Source organism: Ambystoma mexicanum, chromosome 2q (genome assembly GCF_040938575.1).
Source record: "Ambystoma mexicanum isolate Mex_15411 chromosome 2q, UKY_AmexF1_1, whole genome shotgun sequence".
Taxonomy (NCBI): Eukaryota; Metazoa; Chordata; class Amphibia; order Caudata; family Ambystomatidae; genus Ambystoma; species Ambystoma mexicanum.
The window spans coordinates 717,634,068-717,659,746 of record NC_090924.1 but is presented as its reverse complement, the minus strand read 5'-3'; the positions used below and the strand labels follow the sequence as shown (position 1 = coordinate 717,659,746).

The 25,679-nt window shown below is 49.5% G+C and overlaps 1 protein-coding gene across 1 annotated transcript in view; it reads left to right on the top strand.

Annotated features, from left to right (window-relative positions):
* PAXIP1 (PAX interacting protein 1) overlaps window positions 1–1,220 on the top strand; it is a 584,896-nt gene extending 583,676 nt beyond the window's left edge. The window contains exon 21 of the mRNA XM_069647937.1: window positions 781–1,220. Coding sequence (XP_069504038.1) covers window positions 781–792 — 12 coding nt within the window. The 3' untranslated portion in view covers window positions 793–1,220. The remainder of the gene's footprint in view (window positions 1–780) is intronic.
* The last annotated feature ends 24,459 nt before the right edge of the window (window positions 1,221–25,679 follow it).

Genomic DNA, 25,679 nt, shown 5'->3' with positions numbered 1-25,679 from the left:
AATGCCTAATTGTCCATGTTTTTTTCAACTTGGTCCTAGTTTTTATATTGCGTTATTCATATGGGTATTTTGCCTGAGCCTTTGGTAAGTCTTTGCACTGAGGTAGCGCTTAGGTTTTATAGCTCTGTTTTTGAACCTATCTCTAGGTTGGTGGTAGTTTCTACTGGTAGGTAAGAGATGTCCTAGAACAAGGGCCTGCAACCTGCGGCCAAACATGCTTTAGACTACAACTCCCATGACCCTTTTTACTTTTGATTGATGGCTAGTGTTGATGGGAGTTGTAGTCCAAAACATCTGGAGAGGCAAATTATTGCAGACCCTCTGGCTATGATTACATTAGTCACTGAGTATTTTATTTTAATCTTGAGATGGTTGAAGTTTTTTCAGAATACATTATGCATTACCCAATTTTACAAAGGTGGGTTTGTCATATTGGTATATAGTGTGAAATGTAACCTGTGACTTCAATTGAAAAAACGCTCATGAATTTTAAATTGGCTTACACAATGAAGTAGTATTGCAACTTTAATTTCAATAAGCGATTGTAACTGCTGTATTTTGACCACTCATGCTGTGTTGATGTTTTGTAGCTGAGCATGAGGTACACTTTTAAAATGGTGGTATTCAGCTCTTGCCGTGTTTCATATTGAGGAAGCATCCACATATTATGCATATATAAGCTTAGATATCTTTTTAAAAATATCATGGCTCAATGTGTTTCTAAGCTTCAAAAGGATAATGCTCTTGTGTTTTTGTTTTCTCCTTAACACACTTACATATAAGTTTACATGAATGCTACTGATCTGCCTGGTTACTTGACCTTAGGAGAACTTGGCCATTCAACTGCACCATAAAACGATAGACTTTCTGCTGATGCTGTTTGTTTCCAGCTTGTTTTCTTGGCTTATCAACAGCATACTTGCAGGAATATTAAAAAACTGCATCTTTTTTGGGATGTGTACTTTTGTTAAAATAAAACATAAATTATGTTTTGTATATAGTATAATTTTAAGAGCCCAAATTAGGTTGTATAATTGTTCTGTTTTAAATAGTGTAACATACGTGGTACTTTAAAAAATGCATATTTGGGCAAAAACTGCAACTGTTAAATTATGAAAGTTCAAAACAAGTTTTGTATGAAGTTTATTTTTGCTTCTTATGTAATTTTCCCTATATTAATATTTTCCCTGTTTCAAATAAATGTACTTTTACAAAATAAATCTATTTATTTTTTTGTTTCAAGTCCTAGGAAATGTTTTAAACATGTGAAATGCAAGGACGGGTAAATTAAGGTAATTTTAAAGCGTAATTCCAATGTTCTTTATTGTGGCCCTTCTTCTAGGTATAAATGACAATGTTGGTAACAAAAATCACACATTGGAACATCTGTATGTTTGCATGATGGGAAGGAGTCATGGCTACATTTAGTTTTCTAATCCTTCGGCAGTATACAAATATATCAATTGGTATTTCAACACCTCTCTAACATAAACATCACAAAATAGAGGACAAGGCCAGCTTTGTGGTCAAGGAGTTTTTATATACGTATTTGAGTGTTCATACAGTTTTCTGAAGTCCAAATATGGGCTTAGTAAAACCACACAACTAAGACAGTGCAGAACTCCACGTTTAGTATAAGGCTGTACCACCTGAGTATTTGGTAGCATAGACAGTGCAGCCAGGCTTATCTTGGACGTGAGAGAGGGCTGTAGGAAGGTACAAATAACCTGTAGCATTCAATTGGTTCAACAGAAACACTTGTACCCAGAAATATTATAGAAAAAAAAGGTTTATTATAGATACAAATAGGCCAAGGTAAATCTTAGCGGGTATATACTTTGTCATAGAATCATAACACAATATAAAATCACAACACAATGCTGAAAGTACACAAACCAAAGCATAAACCTTGTTCAGAATCACTAAGCAGTTTTCTAGGCAAGTCAAATCTAATCATACACATTTAGAATTGAACACACCTATTCAGTGGGAGTAAAAACCCAAGTTACTTTTAGATTACTTACCGTAGTAGGGTAGTAGACACTGCAGTGACACTGAGTCAAGAAATCACTTAGTAAACCAACCCTATTACCAGGCTACTTTTCTGAATAGTGAAACTCAAATTCATGGAAAAGTATAAACCTATATCTACATTCAGGATAATCCTTAGTTATACTATGTGAGTAAGAACTAATGTTGTAATAAACTATTATAGTTGTTTTTCAGATCAGTGGAACACATATTGAGGTAAGCAATAACTCAAACTTATTTTAGGATGGCACATGGTAAAATAACTACCAAGTCCAAGCAAAAAGTTCTGGGGTTGACACAGGTCAGGAAGATTTATCATGAATATGAACATCTTACCCAACATTGAGGCTTGTGGATCTGCTTAGAATCACATGTTTTGCATGCTGACATCTAGTGGTTGGTACAGAGTATTGCTTGATATATTTTCGATTTTGAAAAATTGACGTCGATGGGGCATTTCTGTAATGCCATCCCTACTGTGATATGTACTGTTCTCCAGCATGGGGTCTGGCATGGATTCACATGCTCATGAATATTCCCCGTCGTCAGGCTGGGAATCCTCGGTAAAGAAAAATCAGTTTTGTTTCTGATCTGTCTTTCGTAGTAGTAACCAATCACTGATCTCTGTGTCATACTGACCACAGCCAATGACTGCCATCTCCCTAAGCCCCGCCTCTGGCAGCCATCTTCAGAATTTTACCGCACGTTCAAGTGTTGGGATCCTCGTGCTATTGCTCTCGAGCTTTGGTGCTTTTTTTGCGCTTTTTCTTAGGAGCATTTTTTCTTTTTCGGTCAAAAGAGCCTCAAGCTCCACCGTTTCTTTATCCGATCAACGGGGACCAGTGTCGGATTCTTCTACGCCCCTCAAGGGTGAAGATTTCATCGAGCCACGCTTTTGGAGGACTCCAGAAGTTTCTCAGGCCCATCTTGATCATGGCCCAGGAGAAGGGAAGCTCGACGCCCGGAAAGCTGTTCAGGGTCTGCCCTGGATGCCAGCTTCAGAATGTCTTTGAGGACGAACACTCCCTTTGCATCTACTGCCTGCATGAGGACAAGACGCACGTGGAGAAGGACTGTGCGTTTTGCGGCAATATGTCGGAGCGGACCATGAAGGACCGCCATCTGCGTCTCGCCAACTGGCTGGAAGGTAAGAGCCCGTCAGGCAAGAAGAAGTCAGAGCGGTCTTCTAAGACCTTTGAGGGCGCCCCGGCGACAGGGGTCCAACAGAAGGCCAAGCACCGCGAGGCCGCTGGCACCGGAAGCGCCGAACGGTCGGGCTCTACGGGCGCCAGGCAGGGCGCATCCTCCCCGGCGCCATCAACCACGAGCCAACGCTCTGGCTCGGGTAAGAGGAAGGCCGAGCACCCGGCAAAGCTCCTGGAGAGACCCCGGTCGAGCTCGAAGGCCCCAGCGGAGGGGGAGCGAGGCGGTGACCCTCCCCCAAGGAGAAGGCGGTGAGCGCACCTAAGGTGGTGAAAGCCTTGATCCACCTGGCCAAGGCCTCTATCGAGACAGTCGCGGCGGCCCTGGCTCAGCCTGTGGAGGCTACTCCAGTGGTGGCGATCTCAGGGCCCAGTGTCTCCCTGCCACCGCAGAGGGAGTCCTCTTTCATGCCCATCGACAGGACCCCCGTGAAACCTCCGACGAAGAAGAAAAAGGGGGGGCAGGAGGTTGTCGTGGATTCGGCCTCAACCTCTGAGGAGGAGCTGATCGAAGTCTTAAGCCACGGCGTTGGTGTTGAAGAAGACCAGCCCGTCGGGAGGGACCCCGACGTGGGAGACGACGAGAACATCGAGGGTGCCGACGAGGCTCCTTGACCGCCCGTCGGAATCCCCTCAACCAGTGCCGCAAGACAACTCTGCGGCCATTTTGTTGGCTATTCAGTCCTTATGCTCGGAGATAAGGACGAGATTGCCGTTACCACCAATGGAGGAACCTCTCCCGACGGGGGACCCGGAGCCAGGCCCTTCTGGGAGCCCTCCTCCTAAGAGAAGAAGGATTCATCCTCCACCTCCTTTTCAAACATCGCGCCCTGCTCAGCCCTCCTCCCCGTCCACGACCTGTGGGGATGATACGGGGACTGACACAGCCGCGACAGGCACAGACAACGAGGTTTGCGACGAGGATCTCCCGTCGTCACCTCCTCCCCGGGCTTCCCCGCCCGACGAGATTGGATCGTTTCATGCCATGATCGCCAGGGCATCCAAGCTTTTCCAGCTCTGCCCGGAAGAGGAGAAGAAGGAAGGTTTCCTTTATCACGGCGCGAGACCAAGAGGAAGACGGTCCTCGCTGTACCTCTACTGGACGATATCTGGGATGAGGGTCTCGCCCTCCTCAAGAACCCATCCACAACGCCTGCGAGAAGGGGATCGGTACGAGAAGAAGTACCGGGTCCCGGACGCGGCCCCCTTGTGCCTTCGGGCATAGCCGACCCCGGACTCGGTCGTCTCCGCGGCGGCCAGGTAGAAAGTGGGGGGGGGCCTCGGCCTCTAAGTCAACCTCCCCGCCGGACGGCGAGGGAAAGAAATTGGACCCGATGGGACGCAGAGTCATCTCATCGGCAGCGACGACCATTAAGGCGGCCAACGCCTTGGCTATCGTAGCCCGCTATGACAGGGAGTAGTGGTACAAAATCGCCCCCCTGCTGAACTTCTTACCAGACGACAAGAGGGCGGAGGCCCTGGAGATCTTGCAGGAAGGAGAAGTGGCGTCGGACCACTCCATTACGATAGCGACGGACATCGCTGACACTGGATTTCGCCAGTTGGGCAACGGCGTGTGCCTTAGACGGCGTGGATGGCTCAAGGCAACTGACTTCCGTCAGGACGTGCAGACCAGAGTCTTGGACATGCCGTTCGACGGGAGCAACCTGTTTGGGAAAACAGTGGACGATTCCCTACAAGCCATCAAGACGGACACAGAGACGGCCCGGGTGCTTGGCGTTCTCAAGCAACGACGGCCGCCCTTCCGGAGCGGCGGAGGCAAGCAGGGTGCCTCCAAAGGTTCCGGCGGCGGATTTTCCACCTATCGTCAAGCGGCCCGTTCGTCGTCACAGGGAGCCTACAGGGGACGAGGCAAGTCGGGCGGACCCTGCAGTCGTCGCCAAGGAGGACAAGGCGGCAAAGCCTCATCGAAGCAGGACTGAACCGGCCGTGGGATCGGGCCCCCACCGAAGCACCCCGGTGGGAGGCCGGCTGGCAAGCTTCGTCAGCGTGTGGGAGTCCATCTCCACCGACCGTTGGGTGCTGGACGCCCGGTCCCAGGGTCATGCGCTCGAGTTTCTAAAGAAGTGCCCGCGAGTCCCCCCCCGTGGCCAGGAAGGAACTTCACGTCCCTCAACTTCTCTTGGAGGTAAAGGCGATGCTCAAGAAAGGCGCCATCAAGCTCGTCCCAAAGAGGCTTCGGGGCTCCGGAGTTTACTCAAGATACTTCCTCGTGAAGAAGAAGACGGGAGGATGGCGTCCCATCCTGGACCTACAACGACTGAACAAATTCATCAAGGCACAGAAGTTCCGGAGGGTCACCCTCCAGCACGTCCTGGGTCAACTGGAGGAGGGCAATTTCCTGTCGTCGTTGGATTTGGAGGATGCCTACTTCCATATCTGCATCCTAAAGGGACACCGAAAGTATCTCAGATTTGTGGTCCAAGGGCGTCACTACCAGTTCAGAGCCCTTCCCTTCGGATTGAGGTCGGCACCCAGGGTGTTCACCAAGTGCCTCGCACCGGTGGCGGCGCGGCTGCGCCTGGAGGGGATCCACGTCTACCCCTACCTGAACGACTGGCTCATCCGAGCAAAGACAAAGGAGCTCGCCGCGGAGCACACGGCGAGGACCGTCCGACTACTCACGGACCTGGGATTCTCCATAAACTACGCCAAGTCCCACCTGGTGCCCGGGCAAGACGCACTGTTTCTGGGAGCGAAGCTCGACACAGTGGCGCTTCTGGCCTCTCCGTCGGAGGAAAGGACGAGGGCCATCTTGGGCAAGGTGCAGCGGATGCTGGTTGCGGACGCGGCCAGGGTGAGGTCCATCAAGTCCCTCCTCGGAATGATGTCTTCTTGCATTTATCTCATCCGCCTGTGCAGGCTTCGGATGCGCCCGTACCAGGAGTTCCTGGACGCTCGCTGGATCCAGACGACGGGCAGCTTCGAGGACAGGATCACACTCGACGAGAGCTTCCGACGAGCGATCCGGTGGTGGGGCACCCGCGCGCATCTGACGGCGGGCATGGACTTCCAGACCCCGGGCCACCAGAAGACAGTGACCACGGATGCCTCCCTGGAAGGGTGGGGAGCGCACACCGAAAATCTGCACGCGAGGGGCCTTTGGCTGCCGACGGAGAAGTCCCTCCATATCAACGTCCTGGAACTCCGTGCAGTGTTTTGGGCCCTCAGGTCCTTTCTTCCGTCCCTCAAGGGCAAGGTGGTGAGGATCTTCACCGACAACACCACCACCATGTTCTACATCAGCAAGCAGGGCGGTACCAGATCCCCAGCCCTGTCCAAGGAGGCTGAGGATCTGTGGCATTGGGCCGTTGCCCAAGGGATGTTTCTGGTGCCGTTTCATCTGGCAGGGATAAAAAACACCATCGCCGACTCGCTCAGCAGAGAGCTGCGCTCGTGCCACGAGTGGGAACTACGACAGGATCTAGTGGACCGCCTCTTCCGATGGTGGGGCACTCCCCAGATCGATCTGTTTGCGACAGCGACGAACTCCAAGTGCCGGACGTTCGCCAGCAGGTTTCCCCAGCCGAGGAGCATGGGCGATGCTTTCTCGTTCCCCTGAGAGGGCCTGTTCCTATATGCGTTCCCTCCATTGCCGCTGCTGATCCGGCTCATCAACCAGCTCAAGAGGTCACGGTGCAGGATGATCCTCGTCACACCTGCGTGGCCGAGGCAGATATGGTTCCCGGATCTTCTGGACTTGTCAGCGTCCCCGTCAATCAAGCTGCCGGTGGACACGGATCTTCTCTCCAGGAAAGGAGGCGCCATCCTCCATCACGACCCGAAGTCGCTGAGCTTGCAGGCCTGGCTCCTGCAGCGTTAGAGTTTGGAGGTTACGACATACCGGCCGACTGCAGAGAGGTTCTTGCAAAGGCCAGGGCGTCCTCAACTCTTAAATGCTACGGACACAAATGGAAGAGGTTCTCTGTCTGGTGCCACGCACAGAAGATTAACCCTCTACGGATTACGGGTCCTCAAGTACTGCCGTACCTGCTGACGCTGGCCAAGGCTGGACTGGCGCACGCTTCCATCAAGATTCATCTTGCTGCGATCTCCCGATACACCAGAACCACGGGACGGACGTCTTTGTGGTCTCATCGTCTGGTGAAAGAATTCATGAAGGGACTGTTCAGATCGTTCCCGCCGGTGAAGGCCCCGGCGTGGGAGCTCAACGTGGTGCTGACCAAGCTCATGAGATCTCTGTTCGAGCCTCTGCAGTCTGCTCCGTTGAAGTTCTTGTCGTGGAAAACAGCGTTTCTTGTGGCCATCACCTCCGCACGACGGGTGGGAGAGATCCAGGCCCTTTCCTGCAAGCCCCGGTACTTGACTTTTCACGACACGAGGGTAGTGCTCAGGACGCACCCCTCCTTCATGCCCAAGGTGCCGTCGGACTTCCACCTCAATGAACCCTTGGTGTTGCCTGTTTTCTTCCCGTCGCCTTTGTCGCCGGCTGAAAGGACTTTGCACTCGCTGGATGTGGCTAGAGCGCTGAAATTCTACGTGGACCGCACAAAGAGTTTTCGGAAGACGTCACAACTTTTTGTGAACTTTGGACCTGTCTGTCAGGGGAAGGCTCTCTCGAAGGCTTCCATTTCCAGATGGCTCTCCGGCTGTATCATGTACTGTCATCGGTTGGCAAACCGACCGCTGCCCGGCCGTCCGAGAGCCCATTCTACCAGAGCGATCGCAGCTACCACGGCGTTCCTATCTGGTGTGCCCTTGCTGGACATCTGCAGGGCTGCTACGTGGAGGTCGACGCACACCTTCACGAAATTCTACTGCGTCAATCGGGATTCCAGGGAGGAGTCCAGGGTCGGCCAAGCAGTGCTGCGCAACCTGTTCGCCTAAGGTGAGCCTGGTGAGGAGGTAAGGATTGCTTAATGTTGAGTTTTAGATGTAATGCTTAATGTTGAGCCTTTGCCACCTCCTGTGGTTGTGCATGTGTGTACTGCTATGTATTCTTTTATTCATGAGCATGTGTGTGATGCTGGAAATGCATCGGAGGGACAGGGCCTCCGTATCCTTGTCCTTTTTCTGTGCTTATCGTGTGTTCTGTCGTGTTTTCCGCGCAGAAGTCCATGCGGGACTCCTGGCGGTGCAGCTCTCTCTTTTGGTTTGGTGAACAGACCCATGGGATACCCTTATGGCACCCATGGGTAGGGGTGCAACCCTCTGCCCCTAGTGTATGTTTTTGGGCACCCGTGGGTGGCCCACAGAGCTGGGTATGGGCTGGTGGCAGCTACATGCTGAATGTGACAGGTGCGCTGGGTATCCGCCATTTTGGGGTACCCCGGCCCTGCCATTGGAATCAGTTGATTCCTGATGGGAAACAAGATGGCCCCGGTGGCCTCTTGCTTTCTATCGCCTGATACCTTGTTTTCCCAAAGTCCTGGGAAGCCCTGACTCTGTCCCTTCCCCCTGACTGGCTGTTGGGTGGAAGTTCCGTATATGGTGTTGTTGTGAAGGCCCAGCCAGACTTACTGGAGCCTTCCCGCTGACTGTATGTTGTGGGTACCGCCTGTGGGTGGGACCTGGGTGAATGGGGAGTGTGACCAATATGCACTCCGTGTTGTGGCTGTCTGGTTTCTGCCATGAGAGACAAAGACTGAGACAGCCCTGCCCGAAACTGGACTGAATGCAGTATGTAGAGTTGAATGGCTGAGTACTTGTCTCAATCCACATTCCTTGTTGTGAGTGTCTGAGCGGGAGAAGAGTGGCCTGAATGCCCTGCGTGCCTGATTGGCTGACCGACTGCATGAATGCCCTTCTGTACGATTGGCTGCTGAGTGTGTGCCAGCAGTGTGGATGAGAGACCAAATAGTATATCTGGGGACCTCTCACCACTGGAAATTGTTCAGAAGCTGAAGTCCACTACGACGAGTAACTGGAGTAACTGACGCTTGACCTTGAGGCCCTGCTGGAGGAGAAGGATTGCCGTGGCTCTCCTTCACGATCTAAAGGCTGCTGTGTCTCCAAGGACTGACCCAGAGAGGACCTGGTAAGGCGCCCTCTTCCCGAGCTACGAGGGACCATCGTGCACAGCTGACCTTTGCCAACGCTCCCTGGTAGACAGACCTACGACAGGCTGCCGACCCGATACGGGGACTGCTGAGGAATCCCAAAGCGAAGCACCCGGACTGTTGTCCGCCACTGTCGACGACCGCCGTCGCCGACCGGAGCCGCCGTGCTCCCGTTTGCCTAAGAACTTCAACTTGACCAACGGACGCTCTCGTCTGCATCGCCGTGCCGTCTCCTGTGGGAGAAGGCCTGACCGTCGACGCGCCGAGGAGTATCCACCGGTGGGTTTCCCGCCACCCAAAGACCGCAGAGACGCCGACGACTCGACGCCCTTGCTGGGCCACAGTTCTTCCTCATCTCTTTGCGGTCCAGAACTATCGTCACCGAGGTGCCCCGCACGCCTCTTCCTTGCAGGACGCCAACGCTCTGTCGTCGACGAGCACCGCTCGGATCAAAGCCTGCTGCCTCATCGACGTCGTTCTACCCGGTTCACGGTCGGACGTTCGGCGCCCCGTGTCTCCCGCTTGAAAGGGGCGACATTCAAGAAGGGCCGCCGATTCCCCGACACCGAACCCCGAGTCCGCGACGCCTCTCGACGATCCGTGGCTCCTGCCTTAAAGGGAGTCACTCCAGAAGGATCGGTCGACGCCTCGCCGACGAACTCTACTCCACCAGGTACATTGGGGGGGGTAAAACATTGTGGGAGAGAACGAGACTCTTGAACAATATATGGACTGGGCTTGTTTTATATATCGTTATTTTACAGGTTGCCCAGGTGGGGGGATCTCCACTCAGAGCTGTGTCCCGTAGCGAGGACCAGTCGTCTGCCTATTGTTTCATCCGTCTGCTTTCTCTCTTCTCTCTATTGCTGGTTTCATTGCTATTGATCCGTGTGGCATTTCCACAGCCTTGTTGAATGCACTCTAATCGAATATTAGTGGTACCACTTTAGAATTGTAGATATTTACCATTGTTGATTTTCCGGAGCACAAAGTGCGTTATTGTGATAAGTGTACATAACCTTTGAATATTAATTATATAAAGACTGTGTTTTCAGTAATACAGTGTGTGGACATTCCTTTGTGGGGGCTTGGGGATACACTGTACTTAAGAACCAGCCCGCATCACCTCCTGAGAAGCTAGGCCTTGATTGCTCGACCAACGTTACCATATCAGAGAATCTTGGCTGGGGTCCTCTGTGCCTTTCCTCTGCCATATAGAGAGCGGAAGTACAGACCCCCCCACCTCGTCCTGACAATGTGAATCCATGCCAGACCCCATGCTGGAGAAGGAACAAGTTACTTACCTGTAACTGTTGTTCTCCAGCATGGGTCTGGCATGGATTCACATGCAAACCCTCCCGCCTACCCCTCTGCGGCTCTACACTTGGTCATACTGCCACTTCACGTGCTACCAAATCTGAAGATGGCTGCCAGAGGCGGGGCTTAGGGAGATGGCAGTCATTGGCTGTGGTCAGTATGACGCAGAGATCAGTGATTGGTTACTACTACGAAAGACAGATCAGAAACGAAACTGATACTGATTTTTCTTTACCGAGGATTCCCAGCCTGACGACGGGGAATATTCATGAGCATGTGAATCCATGCCAGACCCATGCTGGAGAACAACAGTTACAGGTAAGTAACTTGTTCCTACCCATGATCACACGTCAAGATCCTCATCTTGGTTTTTTTCCCGCCACCGGGCTGGTCGGAGTTTGTCAAAATAGTACTCTTACTCGTGATTGAGCTTAATATTGATACTTATATTTTACAGTCTACTCTACTGTCATTGCAGATAACTCCACAAAGCATGGCACACAATGGCTTCGAAGATTGGCGTTTGTCCTACAACTGCAGGCTTCAACCTACAAAGGAGGGAGTGTGATATAAGGCACTTGCATGTTTAAATTAGAGGAGACTGTCTCATACATTGCACCAATAATAATTTTGATCTAGCTTTTCACCAGCTTTCGTCAAATACCCCATTTAAATTCTGTCCCACGTGTAACAAGTTTCTGTTTAAAGACGCACAGCAGGTTTGTAATTGTCTTCCCAGAAACCACTGGGAAGATAAATCGTCAGTTGAAACGCTGGGTGGCTTTCGTGATGCAAGCTGAGGAATCGACGGAATACCTCACCGGAGCGGAGGAATCCGAGCCAGAATAGGACAGCCCCATCCTTGGTGCCAGAAGCCGAAGAGATTTCAGAAAGGGAAATGGAAGATTCCTGAGGGCCAGTTCCCAGCTTCGAACAGCAGGCGTCACGTGATGCCAAGGCAGCTTTTCTTGGTGACAATGCTAAACTCGTACACTAGCCTGTTTCGGCGAATTCCGCAGGTACGCTGAGCAAACCAAAGCACGTCGCACATACTCATTTCGCCGACAAGGTCTTTTTGAACACATTCCTCCCAAGCATTGGAACGAAGGACCTCTGCTTCAAGTGCCTCGCATTTGACACATGTTCAAAATGGTATATCCACGCCGACCGTCTTCGCACCCAAGGATAATAAAATATAAATGAGGCCTATTCGTATGCGCTGAAGACTTTTTTTTGACGCATTTAGAAAAACAAAAGTTCACACACACATAGAGAGTAGGTCCACTATAACACACAATTAAATAGAAAACAACACACGCAAAGGCAGGGACGTGTACAAGAGGTTGGTTTCCGCCTCGGGGTACAACCCCAAGTATATCAGGGAAATGGACAAAACCAAGAACAAGGTGGCCTACTTCCTGGAGTTTTTAGACAAACATCCACTAAAACATAAACTGGACCTGCAGGAGGACAAAGTACCTTTAAATAAATTAAGGACAACCCAGTCCCTTTCAAGGAACCAGTGGAAATAGAACTTTACACTGATTATTAGGAAGCTTTGTGGAAGAAAACAGATACCTTCCTGTGCCCTCATCAGACATGGATGACCCCATTTCTCCAGCATTGGACCTTTAATGCATTCACATGCTCTGAATATTTCCTGTCGTCCGGCAGGGAAAATCTTGGTAACTTAAACATAGTAGTTTTCGTTTGGGAAAAACCTTGATACCTTGAGTGTTCTATCAATGTCGTTATGGGTGCTTTGGACAGCACCAATGCGACATAGTGTATAGCTCCGCCCTCGCGGCTTCCCCTCAGAGTTCAACCGTCTTCCAAACCGTTGGGATTACCTTGCGTTCTCTCTGAGAGAATTCATCTTTTTGTGAGAACAATTTCTTTCTTCACTTCAGCTTTTGCTGGTTAGACTCTTTAGTAAAAGAAAGGTGTGCTTTCCGGTCCCGTTATGGGATCCTCGGGTCCCAAGAAACCTTTGTCGGGCCATGTGAGACCTGCGGCCTCAAGAATGTATACGAGGGAGACAGGCATTCCGAATGCCTATACTGTTTGTACCCTAATCATTCCATCGAAGACTGCGACGTCTGTCAAGGTTTCCCCCAAAAAAGGACAGGAACAGACACACAATGTGTTGGCTAAACGAGGGAGCCTGTCCGGCTTTGGAGATTGGCTCCTCCCACGGATACAGGGAAGCCACTCCTGCATCTAAGAGGTCGCCAACGCTCCGTTCAGACGAACCGCTGCCTAAGAAACAGTGCTCAGGTGAGACTGGGCCTTCTTCCAGTCAGGATAAATCCACCAAAAGACCTCTGCCAAGTGGAGAGGAGTTGCAGGTTTCTCCCCCTCAGAATGTTTGCAAATCACGCTCCGAAACACCTAAGGAGAAGGGGTTGCACACGCAAAAATCTGCAGACTTGGCCCGTAAGTCTCCATCATCGGATGAGGTCAAATCACGGCTTACTTCCTCATCGACAAAGAAATCTTCATCCGCTGACGAGCATCACTCATCAGCGTCCCATAAATCCTCCTCCGGTCACGACTATAAGCACAAATCCAAGTCGTCATCCAGTTTTTCGCAGTCAAGGCCAGTAGCCAGATTGTCTGGGTCATGACCTTATACCATGACCCGGATAATCTGCCCATGGCCACAGGCTATCCCTCAGTCACCAAAGGTATATTACTATTGTTTGTACCTACATTATGACACTTGTCAAAAAATAAAACACAGGGATGTTTGCAAAACGCTCTCACACATTTATTTTTTCTTCAAAAGTGTGAAAATGTATGTACATACATTAGTCATATAACTTGGCCCCCAACTTCACAAAAATCCATTCAGTCTTTACACAAACATTCAAGGTTGGGTCTACACTCTTTCTGAAAACTTTTGCCCACATTTGTCAAACGGCAAAAAAGTCATAAGTCATCTAAACATTTTGAGACCCCCTCTAATTTAGCCTCCTCTAGAGAAAATACCACCAAACTTTACAAAAACATTTATATCTAGATTTAAAATCATTTTGCAAACCTTTGTACAGATTCGTCAAATGGCACCACATTTATAAGCCTTTATATTATTTTGGGACCCCCTCTAATTTCGCCCCCACTTTACAGAATCCCACCAAACTTTACAAAGCCTTTTAATACCAGGTCTAAAATAGAATCCCTAAATTACATGCAGTTTCCTTGAGTTGTGCCAAAGTTATAAACCATCCAAGAACTGCCCCCGAACATCCAAAGTGTCCCTGTTTTTTTGTGACTTTCAGTCCTATCCTACCCCATTCTCATCACTCGTCACCTCCCCAGAGATTATTTGATAAGTTTGACAAGTGCAATGTTGTGTTTTTTGATATGTTATTACCGCGATGTCCGCGGCCGCTGTGCGCGAATCCAAGATGGCAGGCATTGCCAAAAATCTGGCGCACTTCACGCTTTTCACCATACAATCAGTGGGCATGTCCGTGGATACCACGTTGCCTTCTAAGCCAATCAGAGTCTGGTCCGCGGAACGAACAGGGAAATGAGTCAGCGGACCAGACACAGATATAGCACATTTTTCTTTTTTCTTCATTTTTGGTCCTTTTTTTAAAAAAAAAACTACTGGACGGATTTACACCAAATTAACAAAGCATGCTTTCAGGACCAGGCCTCCACTCCTGCTGCAAATTTGGTGAAAATCTGTACAGCGGTTCGGGCTGTAGGTGTGAGCAGTTTTTTTTTTTTTTTCCCCCATTATGTCTATGGAACCCCCTACAACACTGTCCCCCCCCCCCCCCCCCCAGACAAAACCTCACCAAACTTGGGGCATATACTTTTTTTGCAAAGTTTGATGAGGATTCGTCCACGGGGAGCGAAGTTATAAGCTGCCCAAAAAGTGCTTTTCCTATGAGTTCAGCAACTTAACCATAACTACACGGCCGCTACCGCGGGCCGTGTACTATATATATTTCTGAGGCTTGTAGAATCTGCTTAGATCACATGCTCTGCATAGACCGACATCTAGTGGAAGCTGCAGAGTTTTAGTTGTTTTCGAAACTCAACGCATCGTTGAGGGGGCGTACCAGTAAAACTATTGATAGTGTGACGTCCACTGTACCCATCGTCCTTCACGCGTTGAGTTCCCTCAGATTGTTTTTTTCCGCCATCATCGATGGATGATTAAACACGGAGTTCTTATATCGGCTAACGCCATTGATTGAAAAATAATTAGTTACTCTTTATATCCTTTTAATGGCCGACTTTTGACATCTTTGGCGGTGAAAGAGGACAAGCGTCGGACCAAGACCTTGGTTCGATGCACCCCTTCAGGCTTGGAAGGCCGGGTCCCGGTCCAGACAGTAGGGAGAGTAGGTGGTGGACATTTCTTAGGGCTCTAAGAGAATGCATATTCCCCTTTACCCTCTCTGTTTTCGCCTTGCTGCCCTTCCTTTAAATTATGGAAAACCCACCATTTAAATTCTGCCCAAGTTGCAATAAAGTTCCTGTGGAAAGACAAGCACCGGGTGTTTGCAATCTTTGCCGTGCACGGAACCACAATGAGGGCCATTGTCGAGCTTGTCAGCTCTTCAAACCAAAAACACTCAAGGACCGAAAGACGAAGCGTTGGGCACACCACGCAGGCCGAGGCTGCCCTGGATGTGGAGGGTGCATCTTTTCGGACAGGGAACCGATAGATTCTCATGTGCTAGCCCCCGACTCCGAATAGACAGGCCGGCGGCGCGGTTATGGGGACGACACCCAGCGACAGTAGCACACACAGTGCAACTCACACCAAGTACATACCCTGTGGCCGATTGTCGACAATGCCATTTTCGACATGGCTCCAAGGGGTAGGTCCACAAGTTCCCTGCCCTCTGGGCACTCTAGATTGCCACATGACAGGCCCCCCAAAAGGTGCGGACGCAGTGCCTAACATAACGGGTGAAAGACGAGCGTCGAAGGACGCAGCTTCAGACCGCCCTTCTGCTGAGATTCGACATACTACACCGTCGAAATCGTCAAAAACCACTAGTTCCGCGAAATATCGCAACTTTACCAAAAATATGTCCCAGAGATGCTTCCCAGAGGGAGAATGTTGAAAAAGCATTCCTCTAAAACTCACCATTTCCACAAGGAGAAGGATGGTACACCTCACACGGAGAAAGAGATTACTTCCCTAGGGAAGGGTGCATTAACAGCTGCTATGACAAATAAGCAGCCTACTCAAGAGATACCAGACTCCTCTACCTCCAAATCCCTTTAACATACTAAGTCCCTCTCAATGGTTCTGTGAAGACATTGATAGAGTAATGCGTAGAATGTCTTTCATGGCCAATTTCTTTGACAAAAATCCACAGGCATTACACAGTCTAGAGAATATGCCACCCACTGCTGGCACATCCACTTCTCAACGCCCAACAAAGAGGCCACCTCCTGACACCCACTTACTCCTCAGCAAGACCCTGCCCAATATGATCTGTATAATTCCAATTCAGACACTGAGGACCAGACTGCCCAAGGGGGAGGATCAATATTATGATGAAGTTGATGAGGACATTTACGTCATAGACTCCCCCGATCATCTTGATGCACCAGTGGCTGATTCACCTATAGACAATCAACCCCAGTTTAATTATATGCTTTTAAAAGCCGCTGAACACTTTAAGATCCAAACCCAAGAGACCCAATTGGATAAAGACTTTGTGGAGGACATATTAGGGGATAGGAAAGCTGTGACCCAGTTTATACCCCCCCTCCAATATATACAAAGAAGAATACAACCATCACTAGCGACGCCAAGCCAAAGAAGGGCCGTGAACCCACGCATTGAAAATATGTTCCACCCTGTGCCTACAGATCCACTTTACATAAGGGGTCAACTTAAGGAGGACTCGTTAGTATTGACCACTACATGAAAAAGGGCAGGAACACTACTAGTGTCTTCTGACGCACCCCCAGATAAAGAAAGCAAAACATTTTAACCTCTAGTGAGAAAGGTGGCCACCTCAGCGGCTTTTCTGACAAGGATTGCAAACAATACCACATTATTGGCCAGTTAGAACTGCCATAAGTGGGATGAGGTTGCAACTCTAATGGCATAAGCGCCTGAACCCCTCCAGTCACAACTATCCCTCGCAGTAGCGGAGGGAAAGGCAGTGTCAAGTTGTTTACTCAAAAACAACTTGGATGCCGCAGATAACTTCGGCAGAATCATTGCAGAGGGAACAATATTAAAACGCCATGCATGGCTTCGGCAGTCGGGGATTCAAACTGTAAACGCAGGCGACCCTACTGAACAGGCCCATAGAACCAAATGTCCTGTTTGAGCTGTTGAGGATGCTTTAAAATCAGCCTAAGAAGAGTATGACGCTCTTAAATCATTGGGCCAGCTAAAAAATAAACCGCCAGGCCTAAGAGGCAGAAGTAATTTTCGCTGCTTTCGAGGTCAAAATTCACAAAGGGGTTCCAGTTACGTACAAGGCCAGGGCTCATCCTGTCGAAACAAATGCAACAAGCTTTGCAAGGTTTCCAGAGCCCCGCGCAGATCTCGTAGCCGAGGGAGGTCCTCCACTTCCCGAGGTGGAGCAACACCGCCTAAACAATGACCACCCACTCCAGGTCCCCTCCCATGCCTCTCCAGTAAGAGGGCGAATAATGCACTTCACTGACGCATGGGAGGGAATCACCTCGGACAAGTGGGTGCTAGCAACCGTAGCGGGCGGTTATTGCATGAAACTACTTCAGCGTCCCTCAAATCATCCCCTGCGGCATAAACCAACTACGAAGGAGGAGCAACGCTGCTACTCAAGGACACCATAGAAATCATTCTAGCGAACCAGTTAAACAAGGGTATCTATTCAATCTACTTCTGTGTGTCAAAGAAAGATCCAACAATGCTCCCAATATTAGACCTACACCCTGCAAACACCTATGGCAAGCCACAGAAATTCTGCATGACGCTACAAGAAGTAATTCCACTGCTAAAGCAGGGGGACTACATGGCAACATTGGATATGAAAGATGCCTATTTTCATATTTCAATGTTCCCAGCGCGCAGAAGATGCTTGCGTTTCAAGATAGCAGACCAGCACTACCAATTCAAGGTGCTACCCTTCGGCATCGCATCCGGTCCAAGGGTATTTACCAAGGTACTGGCGGTGGTGGCAGCGCACCTGCGCAGGGATTCAATCCCAGTGTACCCCTACCTGGACGACTGGCTGATTACAGGGGAGACTCCCCTAATTTGCAGGCAATATACTCAAAGAACCATAAACCTTCCCTTCCAATTGGGATTCTCTATAAATGAGAAAAAATCAAGCCTAGTACTAAACAAGTGCAAACAATTCCTAGGAGCTGTCATAAACACAGAAGAAGGGCTAGTCTTTCCATCAAAGGAAAAAGTACAAAACATGTTACTGCAAATACCTCAATATCAAGACGGTCACCAGATTAGCGTATGCAAAGCTATGCGTTTGCTATGCATGATGGCATCTTGCATTTACCTGGTCCCACACGCATGTTTGCGCATGCGCACCATGCAGGAGTGGTTGGCAAAACAGTGGTCTCATGGAAGCGGTCAGTGGGACAATCTAGTGGTTGTTTCACCAACACTTGTACAAGAACTTCGCTGGTGGACGAAGGAGAATATGTTGAAGGGAAAACCCTTCAACAATCCGGCGGTACAAGCGGCAGTAACAACATACACATCACTCTCCGGGTAGGTGGCACCCACCCACATCACGGCACAGAACCACATCAACCTGCTGGAACTTCTAGCAGTATTCAAAGCGCTTCAGGCATTCGATGAACAGCTGACAAATCAGTCAGTACAGCTACTAACCGACAGCACCACTGCAATGTTCTACATCAACAAGCAGGGGGCACAAATTCTCCAAATCTCTTAAGCTCACCTGGTATCCACGGGGACGCCACCCAGCCCTGGTTGGATGATTTGCACACTCGAACCATATCCTGGTCCCTTGGTAAGGCCTCTGGTTAAAGATGGGTCTACAACATAGGAGAGCTGGATTCAATACCAGGTTGTCTTTGTTTTTCCCACCTCCCTTGGCCTCAACTCCTTCCTCCCCCTTGGGCCTTCTCCTCACCTTAATATTGTAAAAGGTGGATTCTCCGTCTGCTCCTCGTGGCAGGGGCGCATAGATGTGGGGGGGCGAGCAGCGACCAAGTTACTTCACTGGTGCAAGCCCCCTGTGGGAATCCAGGCCTGCTGCAACTCCGTAGGTTTGCTGCTTTACAGTCTTTATATGCAGTTCTTATGTTCCTCTTAGTTCGAATAATAATGTCTTGCTTCTTTCCTTTTAGGTATGGAAAGGCATTTTAGTGTCATGCAGTTTGAAGATGAGCATGGTCCGGTAGGCGAAAGCGCGGTGTGCGCGATGCTGTCTGGTGAGTAATGCGTGATGCGCGGCGCTGTTTCGCCTTTTATATTGCCAACCTGTGTTTTTTCTCTCCTTGCAGGTCGCAATGTTCCTCGCCGAGCGCCGTGATGTTCCAGCAATGATACTTACCAGGAGATGACTACCCAGGTAAGAATTGTGTGGCTTTCTTCATTCGGGACGGAACGTGAGTAAATGCTTATTAATGCGGTCTTTCTTCCTCCTCTTTCCAGGTTATGGTATTCTAGGATGCATGCAGTGCTGGATGATGGAGTTCGTACCTTCAGGTGAGTGGAACTGAAGTCGGCGATGGATTGAAGACAGGATACTATTCCAGGTAGTTTTCGTAGTGTTTTTCTCTCTCTGCAGGTCTTTGGTTTCAGGTAAGCTGGCATCAAAGAACTGGACACGGTGAGCGTTACGCTGCCCACAGCAGAATAACACGAAGCGTGTTCTGCTGTTTGGGTGTGGTTTAAATAGTCTCAGGTAAAGTAGTCCAGGTAAAATAGTCCCAGGCCTGCCACACGCAAAGTAGTCCAGGTAAAGTAGTCCCAGGCATGCCACACCCAAAAGACTAGACGGCATAGCTCAGTTCCTTGTGACTGAGCTATGTGTGTGCCTCCATGTTGGCTGAACCCCCCCAAGTTAAATGGTCCCAAGTAAATAGTCCCATTCTAATGTTGGTCTTCATGATGGGTATAAGCCTGGCGCCAAAGGTTCCAGGACTGACTCCAAGAGAGTCTTGGATAGGGTTTTAAGGCGTATGACCTGGCCCTATCTGGAAGGCTGACTTGCCAGTGTGGGCCAGGGTTAAGGGTCATGACAAAATCTGTCCAAGCTAGCGTGGAGAATATGGAAATGGCCACTCAAACGGGGGATGTTCCTATCTTCCCAACATGTTCCAGGGGAACTCAATACCCTAGCAGACTCACTAAGCAGAGATCCCCTACCAGATGAATACGAGTGGCAACTAGACACAAATGTTGTAGACCACATCTTCTCACAATCGGGTTACCCCATGCTAGACTTGTTCGCTACAAGAGAAAACAAGCAATGCCCACACTTTGCATCCAGGTTTCCCCAGCCAGACTCCAAGGGGAACGCCCTATGGATGAGCTGACGCTTTTCCCGCCCCACTCCCATGTGCAGAGTGGAGAACAAGATTCACAGAGAACAGATGACGCTCATCCTAGTTACTCCCATGTGGGCAAGACAACAATGGTATCCACATCTGCGCAAACTGGCAATGTGCGATCCCATCAAACTCCTGTGCCACACCAATCTGTTGAGCCAACACGGGGGAATAACAGTACACTCTCAACCTCACTCAATGAACCTGGCAGCATGGTTCCTGAGGTCATTGAGTTTGGACATCTAAATCTTGCACAGAGGTGCATGGCTATCCACAAGGAGGCATGTAAACCGAACCCCAGACACTGTTATTTCGACAAGTGGAGGAGATTTGTAATTTGGTGGCAGTCAAAACAAACCCTGTAGAATGTATTCCATCCCACATTCTAAACTATATGCTCCACTTGATAGACTCAGGGTTAGACTCAAGAGCCTGTAGCCTCTTCAAGCCTAAGACGTTGAAAGACCGTTCCACTAAGCGCTAGGCCCTCCACGCCAGGCAACTCGAGGCCATGGAGGTGGCGGGAGCCTTCAGCGATGGCAGCGACGCCGCACTTTCAGACGGCGAGGGCACCGGAGTAGCGGTCGCTACGCAAGCGCAAGCCCCCAATCCCGTAGGACAGACCAGCGGCCATGTTGTGGGGACTACACCCGGCGGCGGTAGCGCTCCAACTACACACACCACAAAACACACAACCCCCAGTCGATACTCATCAGATTTATCGAGTACTCGACAACGCTTGGCACCCCGTGAACGGTCCCTGTCCTCTGGGCAATCTCGATCCAGATCGCCGCATGATAAGTCAAAGGCGTCGAAAGACGGTAAAAGTCTAAAGACGGTAAGACATCGAAAGACTGCAAGGGTGCCTCGCGAAAAAAACAACATCCGAAGGTAATTCGTCCGCAGACTAAACCTCGCCCCCACACACGAAATTAGACATTCTTCAGCTAGTAAGAAGTCAGGCCCCAAGAAGTCAGTTACACTCTCCTCTGGGTGTCATGATCACTGCTTCCAAGGAGCCAGGACCAACCCAACGTCCTTGGAAGCAGGCCCCTAACCCTAATCCTAGGCACCAGCCGGTCCCCACGGGGACCTTTTGGTCCTTGTCCTGGCGCCGGTGGCACCAGGCTCATCAGAATCATCGGTCCCGGCACTGGAAGCGCCGGGCTCATAATATGTGTGCAGATGCTTGGGTGGACTTACCTGCAGCAGACCATGCTGCTTACTTACCAGCAACTTAGAAGTCCTCTGTGAACAGGAACTACTTTCTTACCTGGGTGGGGCAAGCTCCACTCCCTGGATTCAGCACTGGAAAGCTTCTGGAACTGGAACTCTTTTCTTAACTAGGCGGGGCCGTGGAGGAAGACGCCTCATCACTCCAAGGCTATTTAAACCACACCCGATAGACGAAACATGCTTCGCGTTATTCTGCATCTGCAGCAGAACGCTCACAGAGTCTGTTCCAGCCTTTCTTCTTACGATCCTGAATCTGCAAGAATCATACTCACCATTCCGGCATCCTGAATCTGCAAGAAGCATACTCACCATTCCTGCATCCAGTCGACAGCAGCACCTGCAGAGACAAGAAACAGCAGGTATGCAAGGCAGCCTTAACTCGCAGTGCTACTCACCTAATCCATCGGCTGCGGTCATTTTCGGCACGCTGTACCTCCGCCTGAGAAGACAAAAGCATTGTCACTACTTACCGGCACTCCACGAATTCTGGAGTTCTTCACACTGCATCGCCGCCTGCGGAGATAAAAGCATTGTATCTACTTACGAACATTCCGCGGACTCCGGTGCTGCAAAGCAACTTCTGAAAAAACAAAAGAGACATTAGACAGGTATTTACTTACGCCCATCGCGCTCTTCACAATAGAACGCCTGCAATACTCCGGTGTCTCTTCAGCACGAACTACGCTGCAAGGGAAAAGACAGTTAGAGCGCTTGCATTTACTCACGCATTTCCAGGCGCTTCACTCCATCTTCCTCAAGAGTCCTGCAAGACAAAAGGGAGAAAAGCATTATACGAAGTCCTGTTCAATGTTAACGTGCCTTGCACCTAAAGACTATAAAGACTAAGAAGGTGTCTGGAAACTCACCGCTCGTGCAGTTAACGAAGGTAACGGTCTTCTGAGTCCAAGAGGCCTATGTTTCACCAGTGAAGGAACTGGCAACAGCGCCCTGCACCAGACGCAGATGGAGAGCCCAGCATTCACCTATCTAAGGTTAGCACGTTCACCTGGGGGCTCTACGGAGAGGGAGAGAGAGGAAGAGGGACATTGAACAACCCAGACCATTAACCCCTACATTCTTTCACCTGCAGAAACCTCACCCTACGAGTTCGACACACTGTGCGAAGAGGTTCGACCCCAGAAGCCCATCGTGTTCTGCACATCACCTTTCGAGTCACAGACACCTTCCTGCCAAGATCAGCGCCTCCGCGGGAATCAGGTGAGCGTTACAGAACGCGAAGCCCACCGCAAAACTCCTACCCCGGCGCAATGGAAACCTCAGACACTGATCACTTAGCCCAGTTGCTCGGGGAATTAAGAGCAGAAGTACATGCAGCTCGTCAGGAAACAAGCTCTCTAAGAAGAGAACTGATAGTTTCCAAGGAGCGAACAGAGGACCTCGCTAGGCAATTGCTACAAACGCAGGCAAGACAGACACCTCTGCCAGCTCCAGTAGGAAGCTATCCCTCTGCATCATCTGTAAATCCAGTGCAAATCAATCTACCTGGTAATGTGCCCTTGGCTCCGCCCGAACGTTTTTCTGGTGACCCAAAGAAATTTGCAGTGTTCCTCAACCAGTGCCGCTTACATTTCTTATGTCGACCAGCTGCATTCCCAACAGACCAGACCAAAGTGGCTTTCGTGCTTTCTTATCTCAGTGGCAGCGCCGCAGATTGGTCGATCCCTTTAGTCACCCAGGATGATCCGGTTTTACATGATTTTCAGGCCTTCCAGTCCAGCATGGAGAAACTGTTTGCAAGACATGCACAAGGGCAGGCCTTGGACAATGAACTTCTTTCATTACGACAGGGTAATCAAGACCTCTTGACCTATATAGCCTCATTCAACAGACTCATAGTGGAAACTCAATGGCCCGAGGATAAGAGAATAACACTTTTCTACAGAGGCCTGCGTGGAGAGCTCAAGGATGTGTTAGCTCAAGTTGTGAACCCACAAGAATGTTCAGACTATATTGACTTAGTCGTCCAACTGGACCACAGATTACAGAACAGGAAGGCTGATCGTTCTAAATTTGATACCCGAGTGTTTTCTAAACCACAGACTTCTACTAAGGGAGCTGACACTGTGGAACCCATGCAAATAGGGGGGATGAAAGGTCCTTTAACCCAAAAGGAGCGGGAAAGAAGACAGCTGCAATTATGCCTCTATTGCGGGAACTCGGGGCACTTTCTTCGAGACTGTCCAGTGAAACCAGCTAAGAAGGCTGTAGGAGCCGCAGATTCCAGTACCTCAGGTTCTGAGCAGGGAAACGACCTAGCCCGGCAAGTGTAGAGGACCTCTTGCCGAGCGTTAAGATCTGTCCCGTGACCTCGCATTTCGTGGTGCCCATGGTCCTCATTAGTCCGGCACGTCCGGATCGTTTGCATGCAATTGAAGCTTACATCGACAGCGGAGCAATCGGCAATTATGTGGACCGTGAAATGGCATCAAGGATGAATCTACCCCTTGTCCCTAAGGCAGTAAAAGACGTCATTACTACAGTGGATGGCACGGAGATAGCCTCCGGACCAGTAATGCACGCCACCCAAGAAGTGACGCTAGTGAGCCAAGATGGACACCGGGAGAAAATCGTGTTCGATGTGATCAAGGCCCCTCAGTTCCAGATCATTCTGGGAATCCCTTGGTTAGAGAAGCACAATCCTCAGATCAACTGGCGAGCAAAGACGGTTCAGTTTCCAGAATGTTTTACCACTTGTTATCTTCGGCCTGAAGTTTCAGTGGCGGCAATCTCTTTGGAGGTTCCCACATTACCTCCCGACTACCAAGAATTCCAAGATGTCTTTCGGAAGGATCAAGCTAACACCCTGCCTCCTCATAGGTCTTACGACTGTCAAATAGACCTGATACCCGGAACAACTCCTCCTTGCAGTAGGATTTATGCCCTCACCGAGCCAGAGAATCTTCACCTCAGGCAATATCTGGACCAATACCTAGCTAATGGGTTTATCCGTCCTTCTAAATCTCCAGCTTCCTTGGCTTTGTTCTTCGTTCCGAAAAAGGAAGGAGACCTTAGAACTTGTATAGATTACCGCGCCCTGAATCAAATCACCGTTAAAAACAGATACCCGTTACCTTTGATCCCTGAACTCCTGGACCAAGTCAAAGAAGCATGCATATATACAAAGTTGGATCTCAGAGGAGCCTACCACTTGGTACGAATAAAAGAAGGCGATGAGTGGAAGACGGCCTTTCGCACCAAGTATGGGCTGTTCGAATATCAAGTGATGCCCTTTGGACTTTGTAACGCTCCTGCCGCTTTCCAGTATTTTATGAACGATGTCCTTAGAGAACTCATAGATGTGTGTGTTGTTGTCTACATTGATGACATCCTTGTCTATTCATCATCTGAAGAGGAACATCAGAGACACGTTAAAAAGGTTCTCGAGAGACTGCGTCAACATAACCTTTTTGCCAAGCTTGAAAAATGCGTTTTCAACGTAACTGAAGTTGAGTTCCTGGGATTCATATTGTCACCTAATGGGGTTCATATGGATTCAAAGAAGGTCGATGCAATCATCAAGTGGCCATCACCAACCTCGGTAAAAGGAGTTCAAAGCATGTTAGGCTTCGCTAACTTTTACCGCAGATTCATTCCTGAATTCTCTCGGATAGTCCAGCCCATCACCGCTCTGTTAAAAAAGAACAAACGTTTTGAATGGTCTATTGAAGCAGAACAAGCTTTTCAGGCCTTAAAAGCTAAATTCATTTCTGCACCTGTTCTAAAACATCCTCGCCCAGAACTCCCCTACATCGTGGAAACGGATGCTTCTAGTCTTGCTATGGGGGCAGTGTTATCACAAAGAGATCCGGTCACACACCAATTACATCCAGTAGCCTTTTGGTCCCGCAAATTCTCGGCTTCCGAGATCAACTATTCAATTACAGACAAGGAACTTTTAGCTATCAGATCGGCCTTTAAAGCCTGGCGGCATTATCTTTTGGGAGCCAGACACACAGTCACCGTAATGACTGATCACTGCAATCTACAATATCTAAAGACGGCCAAAGCTCAGTCTTCCAGACAGCTTCGCTGGGCTCTATTTCTGGCTGAGTTTGACTTTATAATTACTTATCGACCCGGCAGTAAAAACGGAAAAGCAGATGCCCTCTCTCGGATGGGAGTAGATGAACATTTGACCAATCCAGAACCAATACCCATAATCCCAGAACAAAGGATTTTGGGGTTGGTCAGCGCTCAATCCTTTGAAGACATCAAGACTACAGTCAAGGCACTCCTAACTCCGGCCGATTTGCAGGACTGGCAATTAAAGGGAAAAGAATTCTCAGTGGATCAAGACCTACCATATTTC